Source organism: Brassica napus, chromosome A7 (assembly GCF_020379485.1).
Source record: "Brassica napus cultivar Da-Ae chromosome A7, Da-Ae, whole genome shotgun sequence".
NCBI classification, from domain to species: domain Eukaryota; kingdom Viridiplantae; phylum Streptophyta; class Magnoliopsida; order Brassicales; family Brassicaceae; genus Brassica; species Brassica napus.
This window is the reverse complement of record NC_063440.1, coordinates 22,519,428-22,536,438: the sequence shown is the minus strand read 5'-3', so window position 1 is coordinate 22,536,438 and position 17,011 is coordinate 22,519,428. Positions and strand designations below refer to the sequence as shown.

General features: G+C 36.2%; 4 protein-coding genes across 6 annotated transcripts; all 4 read left to right on the top strand.

Annotated features, from left to right (window-relative positions):
• The first annotated feature begins 315 nt into the window (after positions 1-315).
• On the top strand, positions 316-3,230 carry LOC106407931 (senescence-associated protein AAF, chlorolplastic-like). Of its 2 annotated transcripts, none has more exons than XM_013849006.3 (13): positions 316-568; positions 749-1,036; positions 1,108-1,251; positions 1,353-1,426; positions 1,554-1,630; positions 1,715-1,786; positions 1,853-1,921; positions 2,000-2,049; positions 2,133-2,241; positions 2,332-2,403; positions 2,477-2,580; positions 2,701-2,776; positions 2,857-3,230. In XM_013849006.3, exons 2-13 carry the CDS (start codon positions 780-782, stop codon positions 3,043-3,045), a joined length of 1,293 nt encoding a protein of 430 aa, XP_013704460.2. In that variant the 5' UTR covers positions 316-568; positions 749-779; the 3' UTR covers positions 3,046-3,230. The 2 variants fall into 2 exon arrangements, with proteins under 2 accessions (XP_013704460.2, XP_013704900.2); XM_013849446.3 differs by having other exon boundaries at positions 516-654.
• A 1,577-nt stretch (positions 3,231-4,807) lies between these two features.
• Positions 4,808-7,494, top strand: LOC106412038 (THO complex subunit 4C-like). 2 transcript variants are annotated; one of them, XM_013853252.3, is made up of 7 exons: positions 4,808-5,010; positions 5,281-5,477; positions 6,241-6,384; positions 6,479-6,547; positions 6,635-6,825; positions 6,911-6,976; positions 7,086-7,494. In XM_013853252.3, the coding sequence occupies exons 2-7, from the start codon at positions 5,298-5,300 to the stop codon at positions 7,270-7,272; spliced, it is 837 nt and encodes a 278-aa protein (XP_013708706.2). In that variant the 5' UTR covers positions 4,808-5,010; positions 5,281-5,297; the 3' UTR covers positions 7,273-7,494. The 2 variants fall into 2 exon arrangements, with proteins under 2 accessions (XP_013708706.2, XP_048591918.1); XM_048735961.1 differs by having other exon boundaries at positions 4,908-5,010; positions 5,281-6,146.
• Positions 7,495-7,687: 193 nt separating this feature from the next.
• LOC106401880 (putative F-box/FBD/LRR-repeat protein At5g44950) lies at positions 7,688-10,672 on the top strand. Its single transcript, XM_013842849.3, has 5 exons — positions 7,688-8,299; positions 8,374-8,494; positions 8,582-9,556; positions 9,652-9,792; positions 9,880-10,672. The coding sequence occupies exons 1-5, from the start codon at positions 8,178-8,180 to the stop codon at positions 10,225-10,227; spliced, it is 1,707 nt and encodes a 568-aa protein (XP_013698303.2). The 5' UTR covers positions 7,688-8,177; the 3' UTR covers positions 10,228-10,672.
• A 715-nt stretch (positions 10,673-11,387) lies between these two features.
• LOC106402703 (putative F-box/FBD/LRR-repeat protein At5g44950) lies at positions 11,388-13,722 on the top strand. The gene is made up of 5 exons (XM_013843825.3): positions 11,388-11,726; positions 11,805-11,922; positions 12,004-12,969; positions 13,066-13,206; positions 13,295-13,722. The coding sequence occupies exons 1-5, from the start codon at positions 11,605-11,607 to the stop codon at positions 13,640-13,642; spliced, it is 1,695 nt and encodes a 564-aa protein (XP_013699279.2). The 5' UTR covers positions 11,388-11,604; the 3' UTR covers positions 13,643-13,722.
• The last annotated feature ends 3,289 nt before the right edge of the window (positions 13,723-17,011 follow it).

The window sequence follows — 17,011 nt, the reverse complement described above, 5'->3', positions numbered from 1 at the left end:
TAAATATGATGGAATTACTAGTTAAACAGTTTGTAATTTTGAATTGTAACCAGTTCAACAACTATAAATTAATCCCAACAATTTTAATTTCTTTTCTCCCTAGCCACTTTTCCTATCAACCACTCTTGGTAACACATTTAATCGTCCAAAATCACACGATATCAAAACTGAAATGACGTCTACGTGTGATATCAATACGGCAAAAGACAGTTGAATCACATGAATCTCTGGAAAAAGTACTTGGAAATATAAAAAAAAAAATTGAATGAAATCAAATCAACCTAACTCGATGATTGCCGACCGAGCATATGAGTAGAGGTTCCACACTCTAGAAATGGGACCAAAGATATTAAAAGAAGGAAAGAGTGGATCCCATACATACTTAACAAGGACAAGAGATTGAAAATAGAAACCTACGGGTATGGTTGGCTCACACTGGGCCACAAGTAACCCTTGTGGTTACAAATCTTCACTCCCATCTATAATTCTCCTTCTCTGTCTTCTTCCTCTTCTTCTCTAACATATCCCCTTTGGATTTTATCTTATTCCACTTCATCTATCTCACAAGGTTAGTCTCTTTCTCTCTGGCTCCCTCTGCATCAAAATTCAATCTTTACGATTCCTTATCGTAAATCATGGATTTTTCCTTGATGGGTTTGTGCTAGATTACCTTTACAATCAAGAATTTAAGTTTTCTCGAATTGATCTCAAAGCTGCTTACTTTGGTTTGTATTTTCGATATCTACAGAGAGAAGTTGTTAGGTTTGTGTTTTATCACTATGGCTCTTAACGTGAGCAAAGGTGTGCCCAGTAGTCCCATTTTAGCGAAGAGGGTTAACGCTTCAAGATCTCAAAGGGTGTTGCTAGCTTTCTCACCCAAAAAGGGCTCCTCCTCTGCTGAAGAATTACTACAAGGTCTTTCTTGTACAAAGCCTGTCACTTTTGTTACTTCTCGTAGATCTTCTACTTTGTGTTTTCTTGGAAAGTCTCAAGACACGGAAACTAAACCTCAGGAGGATTGTCTGGATTCACCTAAGTAAGTTAAGCTTTTTTGGTTCTTATCTTACATAGATCATGTAGCTGATGAGTTTCTTGGTGGTGCTTAAGCTCTCAAGTTGTACAAAAGGAAGGTGAGAAGAAAGTGATGCCAAGGAGAACAAGCAGCTCAAGCCAGGTTTTGGTGGAGTATGTGTCTAATGATGCTAAGTTTGTGAATGAAAGGGCTCGTAGTGACTTTGTTCTTCTTTCTCGGTATTTTCTCACTATCCTGCGTCTATATAATAAAACTATACATTAGCTGTGTAAGAAGGTCTCTTATGTGTTAAAAAACTTATGTTTCCAAATCTTTTTAGTGGCATTATGAGACTTGACGCTCGTGCACGTCAGGACGTTGCGATTCTTGGTTCAGGATTCCTTAAACTTGATGGTTAGTTCAGTAATTCTAGATTCTCTATCCAAAGATTTGGTTCTCTTTCAGACAAACACATCTTGTCATGTCTTATTCCTTTTGTTTTACTGCATTTTAATCCCTTTCTTGTGGGGTTATTATGTAGCTCGGGCAAGAGAAGATACAGAGAAAATAGATCGTAATGTCAAGAGAAAGGCCGAGCGCCTTCATCATATTGCTAGTGTATGCTTATCCTCTCAATTTGTCGACCATTCATCTAAATATATTTCTTTATTTCTTATTTTCTTATTTGGTTTGGGTCTATAGATATTAAAAAACATAGCTCAGTCTAAGTTGAAAAATGCCGCTGATAAGCATTGGAGTGACGGCGCCTTAGAGGTATGCCCTTCCATTTCATTTTCTGTGAAGTTTTGTGTAACTAATCACTGTATGTATATTTTCTAGGCTGATTTGAGGCGAGCAGATTATCGTGCTAAACAAAGGGCAATGGAGGATGCATTAATGGCTTTAGAGGTAAAGAAAAATTCCTTTACTAATTATTGATATTTTTGAAATCATCTTTCCTAATGGTTACAGTTCTTGTGGTTGTAGTTCATCAAGAACATTCACGATATGATGGTGCAAAAAATGGTTGATAGCTTGTAAGAAAGATGCATACTTCTTTTTTTTTCGTGTTGTTACTTGAAAGCAAGATCTTAAGTTTTAATTTGTTCATTTTTAATAGGGTTATGTCAGAAACTGGTACCACGGACCGCATATCACTTGAGAAGAATGGCAAAGCTCTAGATTTTTTCCCAGGGGAGGTTTCATCTGATCGCATATCTGCTATAGAGGTCTAATCCACTAGGGAAAAAAAGAAGGCTATGTGTTTTTTTTTTAAGTATTCTTCTTTCTCTGATGGTTCCTTGTTGATGTTGAAGCAGGAAGCTTACAGGAGTATGGCATCAGCGCTCTCAGAAGCCGATGGAATTATTGACTACACTGACCCTGAAGAGGTCTATCTAAAATCGATGATACCTATAACGTTTTTCTTATTCACCAAAAATGGGTTTTGATTTGTTTTAACAGCTTGAGTTGTTAGTCACAACTCTGATCGACCTTGATGCAATGGATGGTAAGAGTAGTGCATCTCTGTTGGCTGAATGCTCAATCTCTCCTGACGTCAACACAAGGTAACGTAAAAACAAATGTGTTGTGTTAGTTATCTTAACAACTTTCTTTGTGTGAGTTCTTCACTATTACACACGTTACAAATGCAAAACGTTGATGACGAAACGCGTTGTTGGGCGTAGAAAAGCGTTGGCTAACGCCTTAGCAGCTGCACCGTCGATGTGGACACTTGGAAATGCAGGCATGGGAGCATTACAGGTAATAAACATTCTTGAAAATCTTGCACTTGATAACTGTGTTTTGTAAATCTTTGATTGTTATCGTCCCATTGGAAGCAGAGGCTTGCGGAAGACAGTAACCCGGCAATTGCAGCAGCTGCTTCGAGAGCGATCATTGCGCTGAAGAAGCAGTGGGAAGTAGAAGAAGGTGACTCACTTAGGTTTATGATGAACTTTGAGAAACCGAGTGATGATGATGTTAAAGAAAAAGAAGAAGAAGATGGAGACAGTGACCATGACGAAATCTGAAGAAAGTGTTTTTTTTTTCTTGTAAAAGAATATTAAGTTTGTAGATAATTTAGAGTTCATAATAACTTTAGTTGATACAAAAACGAAATCATATGAAATATGTAACTATGGATGGTAGAAATATGAGATCCATGCTATATTAAGAACTGTGGAAACCGTCAAAATATTAATTTATATTAATATTATATAAATTAATATAACTTGTTAATTTGTCGTCAACTTAAACATATCCTCAAGTTAGACCATGTTAATCATATGTTAACACGTTGGTACCTCACTGTATAGATACTCATCCTTCGCAAATTCGTAATAAGATTTTTTTTATACTTTCTTTTTTTTTTTCCTCAAATTGAAATTATATTGATCAAATCGGCCTAGCCCATGGTCGAAGCCCATTCACCGGATTACAAACCAAAAAACCCAAATATCAGATGGGCAACAAAAAAACGGCCGAAGCCCAAATAAGAGACCAAAACTATGTTAACCAAAAAAGGTTCTGTATTATAAAACGAAAATAATATGAATCCAAAATATTACACATATGTATACGTTATTTGAATTCAAAATTTCAATTTGAAACTTCCTATAGTATGGGAATCATAAAGGACTTAGAAGCTAAAACTCAAGAATATCATATTTCTAACAGAGATTCTCTTATGACTTTGAAAAAACTAAATTTAAAATATTGCAATCATTCCAACTTCAGTGCTGGGCGCTCTCAGACATTCCAATTTATACGGGCGTTTTCTCATGTAAGACTATTCACAAACCTTGATCACTTGCTATGGCGGACAGCAGAAGAAGGAGCTTCCAAGGAAAACCTTGAAAATTTTCTTTGGATACTATGATTTTATATAAAAAGCAAGGAACAATAAATTTTTCGGTGGTGAAGACACATCACCTTTAGACACCTTACAGCTGGCGATAGTAAAGTCAAAAAACTGGAAAATTGCTCAGATAGTTCTATCGGCGGAAGAAGATACCATAACCGAAGAGATGGACGTATCGAAGCTCGCTGTAACGCAGATGTTGGGAAGTCGTTTCCGATGCCAAGTAGATGCATCGTGGACGTAAGAGGACAGAAGATCAGAAAATCATGTTGGATCCTCAGAACGACTGCAACACCCCGTTTCCGCTATACACTGAGGCTAGGGGCCTCCTATGGGCAATGAAGATGGTGTATGAGCGAGGAGTCATATTCATTCTTTTTGAAACAGATTGCCTATAACTTGTAAAACTGGTTCAGAACTCAGAAAAATGATCATCTATGGTGAATGAAGTTGAAGACATTTTGATCCAAGTGAAGTTGTTTGATATTTTTTAAATCTCTTATATACCGCATGGTATGAATTAAAGAGCCGACTGTCTTGCAGAAACAGCTCGGTCTCGTTCTGATCCATTTGTTTTTGTTTGAGACTCCGGTTTGGCTATCTTTTGTAACTGGTTTTTTGGAATGATTATTAAAGATTTTTTTTTTATGTCGAAAAAAAATAATTATTGCAATCATTATTTATTTGGTCAAATAAAATTCACTTGAGATATGGTAGTCAAAAATAAAAATAGATTGCTAAAATTCGTAATTAGTATCTTATGCATATGCAGGCTGTGATTAAGAACTTAAAATATGTGTTTTCGCTAATTATAGTGCTTGTTTTGTAAACACAGAATTTTAAGAAAACGCGTAAACGTCTCTGAGCTGGCAAATTCTCTTTTATCGCCGACCCTTTGGTTTTTCCAATTAATATCTAAATTAAAAAGACGGAAAACACCCCCATAATCAAAATTATTAACAAGTTTGCCCCCATTGACCTAGACCTATTTAAATCTCTCTCTCTCTGGAGCCGAATCCACATTCCCCCAATCTCCCAATTTCTTAAAGACGATAAATCCCTAATTCCCCCCTCAATCGATCCGCACGAGCCGAGTTCTACATCTTCTTCGATCCGTCTTTTGATCTTTCATCTGGTAAAATTTCGATTCGTCTTTTGCTAATTGTTCAGCTGATTTATATCCGTTGATGATTCAGCTGATTGAATTCGATTCGTTTTCACTTTTCGATTGAGAATCTAGGTCTGTTTTAGGTTTAGATTATCGGAATCTGTAGATCTAGCGCTTTGAGATATGAGTTTCCGTCGGATCTTTGATTTGTATATCTGAGGATTGAATTCAGATCTCTTTGCGATGAATCTATAGCTCGATTTGTTAATTTTGATTGTATTTTGGTACTTTTCGCAGATTTAATTGAGCTGAAGATGGCGGACTCATTGAGTATGTCTCTAGATGAAATGGTTAAGAGGAGCAAGGCTGCTAAAAAGTCTGCTGGTAAAGGAGTTTCCCGAGGTGGAGCTAAAGGTGCTGGAAGAGGAGCTGGTGGACCTGTTCGCAGAGGTCCTCTTGCTGTGAAAGCTAGGCCGTCATCATTCTCTAACAAGGCAAGCTCACGAATCTGGGATCTTCTCTCTGTATGATTGGAACTCTGAGTTTGCACACCAAATAACGAAGCATACTGATTGATAAGCGAGTCTTTAAATGTTCTTGGAGAAGCTCTTTTGATTTTGCATTCGCCTTGATCGTTAGTACAGATGATGACACACTTTTAGCTTTCAAAACTTCCGCTGGGACTCGCAGACTACAAGGCTTATATAACATCTTGTAGTTTATGAGAGTTCCTAGTCCTTGTATACTTAGTGGTCTATATGGCCAAGTATGATGATTTCAACAGGCCTAGATGAGCAGAAGTTTATGGATGAGTTTATCACTCATTGCACTTTTAGTGGGGGGAGCTCTATTAGTCCACCTAGGGTCATCTGGATTGATGACTTTTGTGGTGGTTGGGGGGAATTTCAGCACACTTAGATAGATAGCTTATCCGTTTAAGTTGAGGAATGTGCACCATACATGAATTGCCTCTGGCTACATCTGGAATTTCTTTGGAGTCTGATGGCTGTCTCAGTTTATGATTCTCCAAGGACTATGTTTTTGGCATCAGAGACTGTGATAGCACCAGTGAGATTCGTATGAAGTTGGTCATAAATTGCTTCCTTTCACCACATTTTATCCTTCGATGGTTCTTGACTGGTATAGGACTTTCAGATAAAAGGGTGGCTTCTCGTCTTTCAAGAAATTTTGTTGATTAATGTGGCTTCCAAGATTCTACAGACCCTTTTGGCTGACTTTATCTGTTCCACTTAACAGCTTAACCGCAGGAAGAAGAACTTGCCATGGCAGAATGGTTTGTTTGAAGAAAGCATGAGATCTGTTGGAGTAACTGGAATAGAGGTTGGAACTACTGTTTATGTTACCAACCTTGATCAGGGAGTCACAAATGAAGATATCAGGGTATTGCCTCGACTTCTATGTATCCAGTGCTTTGTTATTATGGTTCGATGAGGAGTTTCCTTAGAAAACGTTGTTACTACCCTGTGGTATCTAGGAACTCTTTGGTGAGATTGGAGAGATGAAAAGATATGCTATTCACTATGACCAGAACGGGCGTCCAAATGTAAGTTGTAACAAATCTTTTATTTCTGTTTTCTTTTTGTCTGCTCTGGTTTATCTGTTCTTTACCGATGTGCTGTGTGTGATACAGGGCTCGGCAGAAGTTGTGTACATGAGAAGAAGTGATGCATTTCAAGCTATGAAGAGATACAACAATGTCTTGTTGGATGGAAGGTCAATGAAATTGGAGATTCTTGGTGGAAACAATGAGGTCGCTCCTGTTGCAGCTCGTGTTAATGTAACCGGATTGAACGGAAGGATGAAGAGAACTGTTTCCATCGGGTATGTAGCCATTTCTTTTAGCATAGTTGAGATTGCGCGTCTTTGATGATCAAGCGTGAAGACTTAAAGTGTCTCATTCTTGCAGACAAGGAATTAGAGGTGGGAGAGGAAGAGGAAGAAGTGCAGCTCCTTCTATGAGAAGCCTTCCAATGTAAGTGATAAGACTCCGACCTTGCTTACCTCACTTTCGGCTAATCATATGTGAGCGATCATGTATAGGTTTTATAATTTAATCATATCATACATTCTATTAATGGCAGTGGAAACCAACAAGGAGGTGGTGTAAGAAGTGGCCGAGGAGGGTTTCGTGGTAGAGGCCGAGGCCAAGCCGGTGGTGGCAGAGGGAACAAAGGCGGCCGAGGCGGAAAGAAGGCGGTGGAGAAGTCGGCTGAAGAACTAGACAAGGATCTCGAAACATATCACGCAGAAGCAATGAACATCTCTTGAGCAAACTCGATGCCTCTGCATCTTGCTCTGTGCTTTATCCTTGTCTAATGTTGTCTTTTCTTTCTCGAATACGCTCTTTGCTATAATTTCTTTTAGGATGCTCTGCTTTGGATTGTTTTTTATCGTCTCTTTTAAAGTCACCTTGGTTGAAGTTTAAATGAGATTTAGTTGTAAATTAAAAGCTCTCTCGCATAATAGTGTCATCTTTTGCTTTCTGATTAATGAGTTTTTGTACATTTATTGAATAATATGTACCGTCTTTCCATTCAAATTAGTACTTGCTTCCCGTTCCAGATTATACATCCAACAAGTGGTGGAATTATTTATATAACTTTGACAATAGTTTTTAGTTGAAAAAAGTGACTTCATATAAAAAATCGGTATCAAAAGTCAAAATAAATTCAGAAAAGACAATGTAGTTAATTTAAGAATATCAAAAAGGAAACAAATAATTTCTAATGTAGATTATTATGTTCGCTGTTATTATTTATTATGTTTATTATGTTTCTATTATTATTTATATAACTTTGACAACAGTTTTCAGTTAAAAAAGTGAATTTTCTCTTTTCAAATAAGAAAATTACTATATATAAAAAATCGGTATCAAAAGTCAAAATAAACTCAGAAAAGACAATAGAGTTAATTTAAGAATATCAAAAAGGAAACAAAATAAATTCTAACGACTTAATTTTCCATATATTATGCAATATAAACCTAAAACTCAAACACACAATCTAAAAAACTATATTTAATTTGTTAACTATAAATGGTTACCAAAAGAAATTCAATTAATGAGAGACAATAGAGTCAAATTTTCTGGAAATATATTTAACTTATGCGTATAAAAAGCATATAAACCCGTGCTTTTTTGAGTCCCAGCAATTGTTCGTCTTCTCCGATTGCGAATGGCTGAACCTTTCATGTCGTTTCTTTCATTCCTGCTCAAGACGCAGCCGGACTATGCTCTTTCTCATCCTCGGCAGAAACCTTTCAGTGACACATTACGTCAAGCTATGCGGAAAAGAATGTAACAATCTTCTTTCTTTCATTCAATGCTTTTATTCCTTTTTCACTCTATTGACAATATCTTAATCTCTCTAGTACTGTTATCTTACAACGGAGTCGACCTACCCCGACGACCGACGCTCCAAGACTCCAAAGGTTTCTCTCTATATACACAGACTATCTAGAGTCTAAACTTATGAACTCGGCCAACTCTGAGGTTCGTCTCAAACCTTTTTTTACCAATTCTGATTAATCCATATACATTCACTCTCCTTGTTATTGAAGATTTGATTCTTGTTGCCAGGAGGAGTACTCGAATCCACGTGATCTTGAAGTCCGCGTACATTATCTTGTGAAGGAAGTTAAAGAACTATGGAACCGTTTCCGTGATATCTCAGATAGACTCAGCGCGCTTCCGGACACTTTGATAACTCAGATACTCTTATACCTTCCCACCAAAGATTCCATCAAGACAAAATTTATATCGAAGAGATTTAAAGATCTATGGCTTCAGGTCCCAGGGCTAGAGATGCACTCCCATGAACCCGCCGCCATACAGAACTTCATCGCCACGTTTCTCCAGATCAACCGTGGCTCGCGTCTCCAGAAGTTCAAGATAACTTACAACGGACGCAATGTTTGTAGCCAGGGGAACAGTGAGTTCATCGCAGGAGTGGTTAACCGTGGAGTTCAACAACTAGACGTTGGCAGTAGCACACTCAAGCGTCCTCTCACCAACGATCTCGTACATGTTAACATTTACAAGAGCAACACTTTGGTGTCTCTCAAGCTTGCAAACGTGGGAATGCAGAATCCTCCTGAGTTTGGTGTTTCTCTGCCTTGTCTCAAGACCATGCATCTCGAAGACATTACCACCAAGGATCCTTTGATCGTAGAGAAGCTCATCTCAGGCTGTCCTGTCCTTGAAGATCTGACGGTGTTTAGGGCTTTTGATGACAATGTACCGGTGATGCGTGTGAGATCTCTCAGCCTGAAGAGGTTTTGTGTGAAGTTAAGTCGTGACAGAATAATTCATGGTAAAGAGTATGCTGTTGAGGTTGATGCTCCGGGTCTCAAGTATATGAACTTCGGAGATAATCTATCTGATAGAGTTGTGGCTAAGAATCTGAGTTCCTTGTTCAAGATCAACATTGATGCACAATTCAGTTTTGGTATTACCACTACTATTACCGTGCAGATGAAGCAAGCTATTATCAGTGATTTTCTCAAGGGTGTTTCTGGTGTAAGACATATGATCATCTCTCAGCCTACACTCGAGGTAATACATTTATAACAAACTGTGAATAAATTGTTATTATTTTTTTTATTTTTTTTGTAACACCAAATTAATTGTTATTATGTTTGTTCTTGCAGAGCCTTTATTCTTGGATGAATAATGGAGCGTTCACCAAATTTAGCAACTTAACTCGCTTAGAGGTTTCGTTCTGCACCGTCTTATTACAAAGGTTGCCACATTTTCTTGAAGGTTTCCCGAAGCTGAAACACCTCACATTGGTACATTCTTGTTACTAAACTATATGATTTTTTTGGCCTAAGAACACATAAACTAATTTTGGTTTTCTATTTTAATTTGTTTGGCAGAACTTGCTTTATTTGAAGGACTTAGAACCAGAGAACCTTGAGCTTACCGTTGTGCCACAGTGCTTACTAGGTACGCTTGAGTGTGTTGAGGTTAAGGAAGTGGCCACGGTGGAGAAAGCTGGGAAGAAAAGAGCGAGGTACATCAAGAGAACCAAAGTATCGAAACACATGAAGAAGATTTGGATTGAAGTAGTGAGGTATATTCTTGAGAACTCGTTAGTCCTCAAGAAACTCGTTTTGTGTTTCTCTTCGGTTACCAATAGCGTCTTAGAGATCTCGGAGGCGCTTCCTACGTTCACAATACGTTCTCCCGGATGTGAAATCATCAATAATCTGACATCTCTTTGAAGATTTTTTTAGGAAGGAATAATCTCTTTGAACCTTGTGCTTTTTTTTTTCTCCAGTGTAAAAGAAAAGCTAAGTTATAGTTTTGCTACAGTTACCTTAAGTTTTTATATAAGGTTCCACTTTTTTGAATGACAGATCAAAAAAGGACATTAAATGTTTTTCGTTGTGTACAAAATAGAATCCAACACAATTTGGCCCAATTCTAACTCCTTTAACCAGAGAATTCGCCAATGACGACGTTATGTTCAACGAGGTCACGTTCCTGCCAATGCCATTATGCTACGTTGCAACGGTTTAATTGCCCAAGAAGAAACACAAGGCAGCCGATGGTTTATTGTGTCAAATGCAGTCGGTGGATCGGTAGCAGCTTGTGTTCATGTTGTCCTTAAGTGTTTATGTTGTCTTTCATCCGAAAGATATTTAAGCATAAATTGAGCAGGATGAAGGCAACAGAGTGTTAAAAGTCAGATCACACCTGGTGAACCTATGAAAAAGGTCTTACTATGATTAATGGACGCGTTTGGTTCAAATGTTGCTTGTTGATTCCGCAAGCATCACACTTTCTTTCCATCATATATTGTATGATACATATAAAACCTTTCTCATTGGATTTTAGCGTGAATGCTTTCGGGTTTTAGGTACTAAACTCAAATATATTATTTCGTTTCATCCACAAACAAACGAAAAACGGAGGTCTTTTAATGTTGGGTAAGCTTCAATAACTTGCAGCTCAAGTTATTCTTAACAAGCTGGTTAAAGGATAAAAGGAAGCTATTTACTTGTATTAGAATTAGTAAAAAAAAAAAGTTTCTTTCCTAAAGACAACTTTCTTCATTTTGGCACATATTAAAAGTTTATCTAATAAAATATATTAAATATATAAAATCAGGTGTGGTTTATCTTTTTCAATAAAATTTCACATTTTGGCCCAAATTTTAGTTTTAAATTACAACTTTGTATTTTGTCACGGATTAGAACCTAAAAAAAACAATAAATAAAATATCTTACAGTTCTGTTGAAATTCTACTCTTTACAAACCCAAAAACTATATTTAAGGAGTTGTGGAGTGTTTTAATTTTGGTGGGATTTAGATGAGTTTTGAAGTTATTTGAGTGATTTTAGTTAAAGTTTAAAAATTTAAATAAAATCTATAGTACACCTAATTAAAACTCAAACGTACAATCTAAAAAACTATATTTAATTTGTCAACTAAAAGGTTACCAAAAGAAATTCAATTAATCAGGAGACAATATAGAGTTAAATTTTCAGGAAATATATTTAAATTATGCCGTATAAAAAGCATATAAAGCGTTGCTTTTTGTTTCCCACCAATTGTTCGTCTTCTCCGATCATCCTCCTCTTCGTCTCCGATTGCGAATGGCTGAACCTTTGGTGCCGTTTGTTTCATCCCTGCTCAAAACGCAGCAGGACTATGATCTTGCTCATCCTCGGCAGATTCGTTTCAATGACACATCACGTCAAGCTATGCGAACAAGAATGTAACGATCTTCTTTCTTTCTTTCATTCAATGCTTTTATTCCTTCTTCACTGTATTGACAATATCTCAATCTATCCAGTAACGTTATCTTACAACGGAGAGTAACTCCGGGGACTTCTAGTAGAACACTCCAAATGTTTCTCTCTATATACACAGACTATCTAGAGTCTAAACTGATGAGCTCGGCGAACTCAGAGGTTCGTCTCAAACCTTTTTTTACCAATTCTGATAAGTCTCATTCTTCTTCTAGTTCTTGATGATTTGATTCTTGTTGGCAGGAGGAGTACTCGAATCCACGTGATCTTGAAGTTCGCATACATTACCTTGAGAAGGAAGTTCAAGAACTATGGAACCGTCTCCGTGATTTGAGATTTTCAGATAGACTCAGCGCGCTTCCGAACACTTTGATAACTCAGATACTCTTGTGCCTTCCCACCAAAGAGTCTATCAAGACGAGCTTTTTATCGAAGAGATTTAAAGATCTATGGCTTCAGGTCCCAGGGCTAGAGTTTCACTCCCATGAACCCCCCGCCATACGGAACTTCATCGTCACGTTTTTCCAGATCAACCGTGGCTCGCGTCTGCAGAGGTTCAAGGTAACGTACAACGGACGCAATGTTTGTCTCCATGGGACCAGTGAGTTCATCGCCGGAGTGGTTAACCGTGGAGTTCAACAACTAGACGTTGGCAGTAGCACACTCAAGCGTCTTCTCACCAACGATCTCGTACATGTTAACATTTACAAGAGCAACACTTTGGTTTCTCTCAAGCTTGCAAACGTGGGAATGCAGAATCCTCCTGAGTTTGGTGTTTCTCTGCCTTGTCTCAAGACCATGCATCTCGAAGACATTACCACCAAGGATCCTTTGATCGTAGAGAAGCTCATCTCAGGCTGTCCTGTTCTTGAAGATCTGACGGTGTTTAGGGTTTTTGATGACAATGTGCCTTTCCTGCGTGTGAGATCTCAGTGTCTGAAGAGGTTCCGTGTGAAGTTTGGGCGCTCCAGGAAGATTTATGGTAAAGAGTATGCTGTTGAGGTTGATGCTCCGGGGCTCAAGTATATGAACTTCAGAGATGATCTATCTGATAAAGTTGTGGTGAAGAATCTGAGTTCCTTGTTCAAGGTCGACATTGATACACAGTTCGGTACTAGTACCTTGCAGATCAAGAAAGCTATTATCTGTGATTTTCTAAAAGGGATACCTAGTGTTAGACATATGATCATCTCTCAGCCTACACTCGAGGTATGCATTTATAACAAAAACAATGAATGAATTGTTATTCTTATTTTTATTTTATTTTGTAACACCAAATGAATTGTTATTATGTTCTTATTGCAGGTTCTTTATTCTTGCAAGGAACATGGACCGTTCACCAAATTTTGCAACTTAACTCGTTTTGAGGCTTCGTTCTGCACCGTCTTATTACAAACTTTGCCATATTTTCTTCAAGGTTGCCCGAAGCTGAAACACCTCAAATTGGTACATTCTTGTTACTAAACTATATGATTTTTTTTGGCCTAAGAACACATAAACTAATTTTGGTTTTCTATTTTATTTTGTTTGGCAGAACTTGCTTTATTTGAAGGACTTAGAACCAGAGAACCTTGAGCTTACCGTTGTGCCACAGTGCTTACTATGTACGCTTGAGTGTGTTGAGGTTAAAGAAGTGGCCACGGTGGAGAAAGCTGGGAAGAAAAGAGCGAGGTACATCAAGAGAACCAAAGTATCAAAACACATGAAGAAGATTTGGATTGAAGTTGTGAGGTATATTCTTGAGAACTCACTGGTCCTCAAGAAACTCGTTTTGTGTTTCTCTCCTGTCACCAACAGCGTCTTAGAGATCTCGGAGGCGCTTCCTACGTTCACAATAGGTTCTCCCGGATGTGAGATCTTCAATCATCTGACATCTCTTTGAAGATCTGTTTAGGAATAATATATTTTGTTGTGAAAAAAAGGAGTTTGGCCTAGCATTTTAGAGGATATGGTTTTATGATTCTCTGGTCTTCTTCACGTGATTACTACCATTTTCTCTGATTATCTCTGTTAATTTTGATGCATATTTTCATTTGTGATGCCATTGCCACTAAAGAAAACGATTCGAATAGACGATGGGCTTTCTATTTTCCCAACTCATTCCTTCAGTTACTTCTTCGTTGTAGACTAGCTTAGCTCAACAGAGGCCCAATCGGATTTTGTCTAAAGCCAAGTCCACAAAGATTTAGGCAAAGAAAAGCAAAAACTACTTTATGAACCTGTCTTCCTGCCGCCATGATTAATTTATTATTTTCTATATTTTATGTGTCGAATTCGTTTTGCCACATATTTGTGTCAAATGTTTATTGTTGGCCTACATTTTTCCGTCTAATTACAATTCCATATTCGCCGTAAATATTATTGTAGCCATTTGTTAATATGCATATAAAAGTCATTAACTATTCGAAAGTTCTTTTTTTTGTTGGTGACGTTTATTATTACACCATGTATAAATTATATATCAATTATGAGGCTAGCAGCACATATTTGACAAAAATATCATGACCAATGATGGCAAAATTCACATAAGTTCAGTTTTAGCGTATCAGAAGATCAATTAAAGTTATATATATATATATATCAAAATTTAATCCTAAGAGAAAATTTATCAACTAAAATCAAAACGAAAGTGTTCTATGAGGGTTCATTTGCGTTCCAATTACAATCAGGGCTTGGATAAATGATTTAGTGTTACGTATCTTTACATAAATATGTGTATTCTTTTGCTTAAGAGGGAATAAAATTAAAAGCATATTCAGGGAATAGAATAGATAGGGATCGTGTGTCACGATAAAAAGATGATGGATGGGCCAAATGGAAGACAATATTATCATTATCTGCCCGCCCCCATCCAGTAATGTCTCTCCACCTATGTCCACTTCATTATTTATTTGGTTTTACGAACGTACTACACAAACATAGCATTCAATCATATACATATTATATATAACAATAACGATTAGACGTTAAACTAATTAAACTTGGAAAAGCTAACTAGCTTTAGGAATATGTAAGAAGATTAAAGCTATAACAATGCTGATTATTATGAACTTGAGCTGAATTCATGAACTGAAATTGTTCGGCATTGTGGTATTGGTTGCTGTAATAAAATTACGAAATTAGTTGTAAATTTTGGAGTCGAAATGGTAAGGTTTATAGATTGTCGGGGATCAATTTGGTATGCTATAAATGTATTTTCCTGGTATTGAATTATGATTCTCCATTTTTTTTGGCTTTCACTGGTAAACAAAATAGGATAAACTGGAGTAAAATGGAATAAATACATCTTTTGTCAATTGATTTGTTTCTTTCAGCTAAAATTTTTCTTCTTCATAAAACAGAAGGAAAAATTTAAGCTGATAGATCCAAACATAATTTTCTTTACTTTTCTTTCCACCATTTTACCCTAGTTTTTTACTAATTGAAGCCTTTATGTCACAAAATTACATGTATTATAGTTATTTCTTCATGTCTACAAACAAAATAATTTATACCACAACCAGTTTTTTTTGTGTTAAGTATGTGAATTTCATTAACTGGTAATGAGACAAGGAGATTACAAGAGTGAAGAAATCAAATCCTAGAAATCTAAAGGGCTAATTAAAGCATAAGTGCTAGAGAGAGTCACAAAAAAGGTAAAAAAAGACTAAAACAAATTAAGGTTTATGCACAATCAGGGGCGAATTCGAAGCAACCATTTAGTATCAGGAGACCACAACCAGTTCATATGTTGAATGTTTTTTTGCAAAAAATAAACATATGTTGAATGTGACATATTAACACATGGTAAATTCGTATTGTTTCCATACTGTAAGGTAATATGATATTTTATACTATGTGATGGTATTTCAGTGTTAAAAAGAAAAGAACCAACCAAAAAAGAAAAATTGATTAGAAGCATATGACACGAAAAAGGATAATACAAACCCACCGTGAATAATGGTCATTATGGTGGACAAATTAAAACCAACAAGGTCGATGACATATATCTATTATAGAAAACACGGAGTTCTAGTTCATCATGAAATTCTTCATTGCATATTTAAGTGGACAGTGTAGAGATCTCCCTTTTACCCTGTTGCTATTTCTTTGCGCAGGGAATCGTGAACCGACCTAAACACTATAAGATAACATGAACTCCTATCATGTGTGCTATTTGCTACAGTTGCTGAACAGTGAAGCATGCACCGACCACGACGATATAAGAGTATGGTTCTTTATCGACTTACAGCAAAACATTAAGCAAAATAAATTTCGGAAATAAATTTGGAAAATTAAAGAAAAAAACATTTGGACAAGAACTTTCCATCGACATTGCTGTCTAGAATTCGGTGGAGAAAAGAAAGTGTCTTTAGTGGTACATATGAAATAATATGAAGTTCAAAAAACATATGAAATAATATGAATTTCTGTATATATAGCAAATTTCATGACATGTGTCCCATTTTTGAAACCTCAGTTCAAGCTTTTTGATTTTATTATATAAAGGAGAAATAGTTTCGTTTAAAATAACCACTAATCATAGTCATCCAGAATTTAAGATAAAACGACACATCGTAGATTCACAATAATATGCACAGAAAATTCATTATTAAAGTAAAGCCGTGCCAACACTAATTGATGACTGGAACATTCATGATGAGAAATTTAGATATCATTTTTAATAAATTAAAGTTTAACGTACAATGGTTATTTATTAACCGAAAACATTTTATAATTGTCACGAATGGCAATGAAAAATTAAGATGGATGAATTTTTTCGCTGTGAAAAAAAAATCGCTGTGATGTGAGAGTAATTTGATTCGATTCGATAAAAATAAAACAATGATTTTTGTGAACGCTATGAAAGTCGTAACTAGCATTACTAAATGACAAGATGATTATAGTGATCTGAGACAATGATCAAGTAATATGAAATTAATAGTAGTAGCAAATAGCGTTAAACACAAGGAAAATAAGTGATTAAGAAGAATATTTGACAAATTTCATGATTTTCTGAGAATTATAACAGGCTGTAAAAGAATGCATTTAATTTGGAATTTATGGTAATTTGCATTTTTATGATTTTTTTTACTAATTCAACATTTTTTAACTTTTCTTTTAAATTCAGTGTTATTAAGCTTGTGATTTTAAGATGTACTTTAAATTATTACTATTATAAATATTTTAATTTTTTTTGTTATTTTAAATTACAAACCAACTTTACTACTTGGTTTCTGAACTCCATTTCACTAACTAAACATAGAACAAT

Bases quoted from the DNA above. Each gene is read 5' to 3' on its own strand.
- LOC106407931 (XM_013849006.3), top strand. From the start codon at position 780: ATGGCTCTTAACGTGAGCAAAGGTGTGCCCAGTAGTCCCATTTTAGCG. The intron at 1,037-1,107 runs GTAAGTTAAGCT...GTGGTGCTTAAG, and splicing joins GATTGTCTGGATTCACCTAA to CTCTCAAGTTGTACAAAAGG. The intron at 1,631-1,714 runs GTATGCTTATCC...TTGGGTCTATAG, and splicing joins GCCTTCATCATATTGCTAGT to ATATTAAAAAACATAGCTCA.
- LOC106412038 (XM_013853252.3), top strand. From the start codon at position 5,298: ATGGCGGACTCATTGAGTATGTCTCTAGATGAAATGGTTAAGAGGAGC. The intron at 6,385-6,478 runs GTATTGCCTCGA...TGTGGTATCTAG, and splicing joins TCACAAATGAAGATATCAGG to GAACTCTTTGGTGAGATTGG. The intron at 6,977-7,085 runs GTAAGTGATAAG...TATTAATGGCAG, and splicing joins TCTATGAGAAGCCTTCCAAT to TGGAAACCAACAAGGAGGTG.
- LOC106401880 (XM_013842849.3), top strand. From the start codon at position 8,178: ATGGCTGAACCTTTCATGTCGTTTCTTTCATTCCTGCTCAAGACGCAG. The intron at 9,557-9,651 runs GTAATACATTTA...TTGTTCTTGCAG, and splicing joins TCTCTCAGCCTACACTCGAG to AGCCTTTATTCTTGGATGAA. The intron at 9,793-9,879 runs GTACATTCTTGT...TTTGTTTGGCAG, and splicing joins AGCTGAAACACCTCACATTG to AACTTGCTTTATTTGAAGGA.
- LOC106402703 (XM_013843825.3), top strand. From the start codon at position 11,605: ATGGCTGAACCTTTGGTGCCGTTTGTTTCATCCCTGCTCAAAACGCAG. The intron at 11,923-12,003 runs GTTCGTCTCAAA...TCTTGTTGGCAG, and splicing joins TGAGCTCGGCGAACTCAGAG to GAGGAGTACTCGAATCCACG. The intron at 13,207-13,294 runs GTACATTCTTGT...TTTGTTTGGCAG, and splicing joins AGCTGAAACACCTCAAATTG to AACTTGCTTTATTTGAAGGA.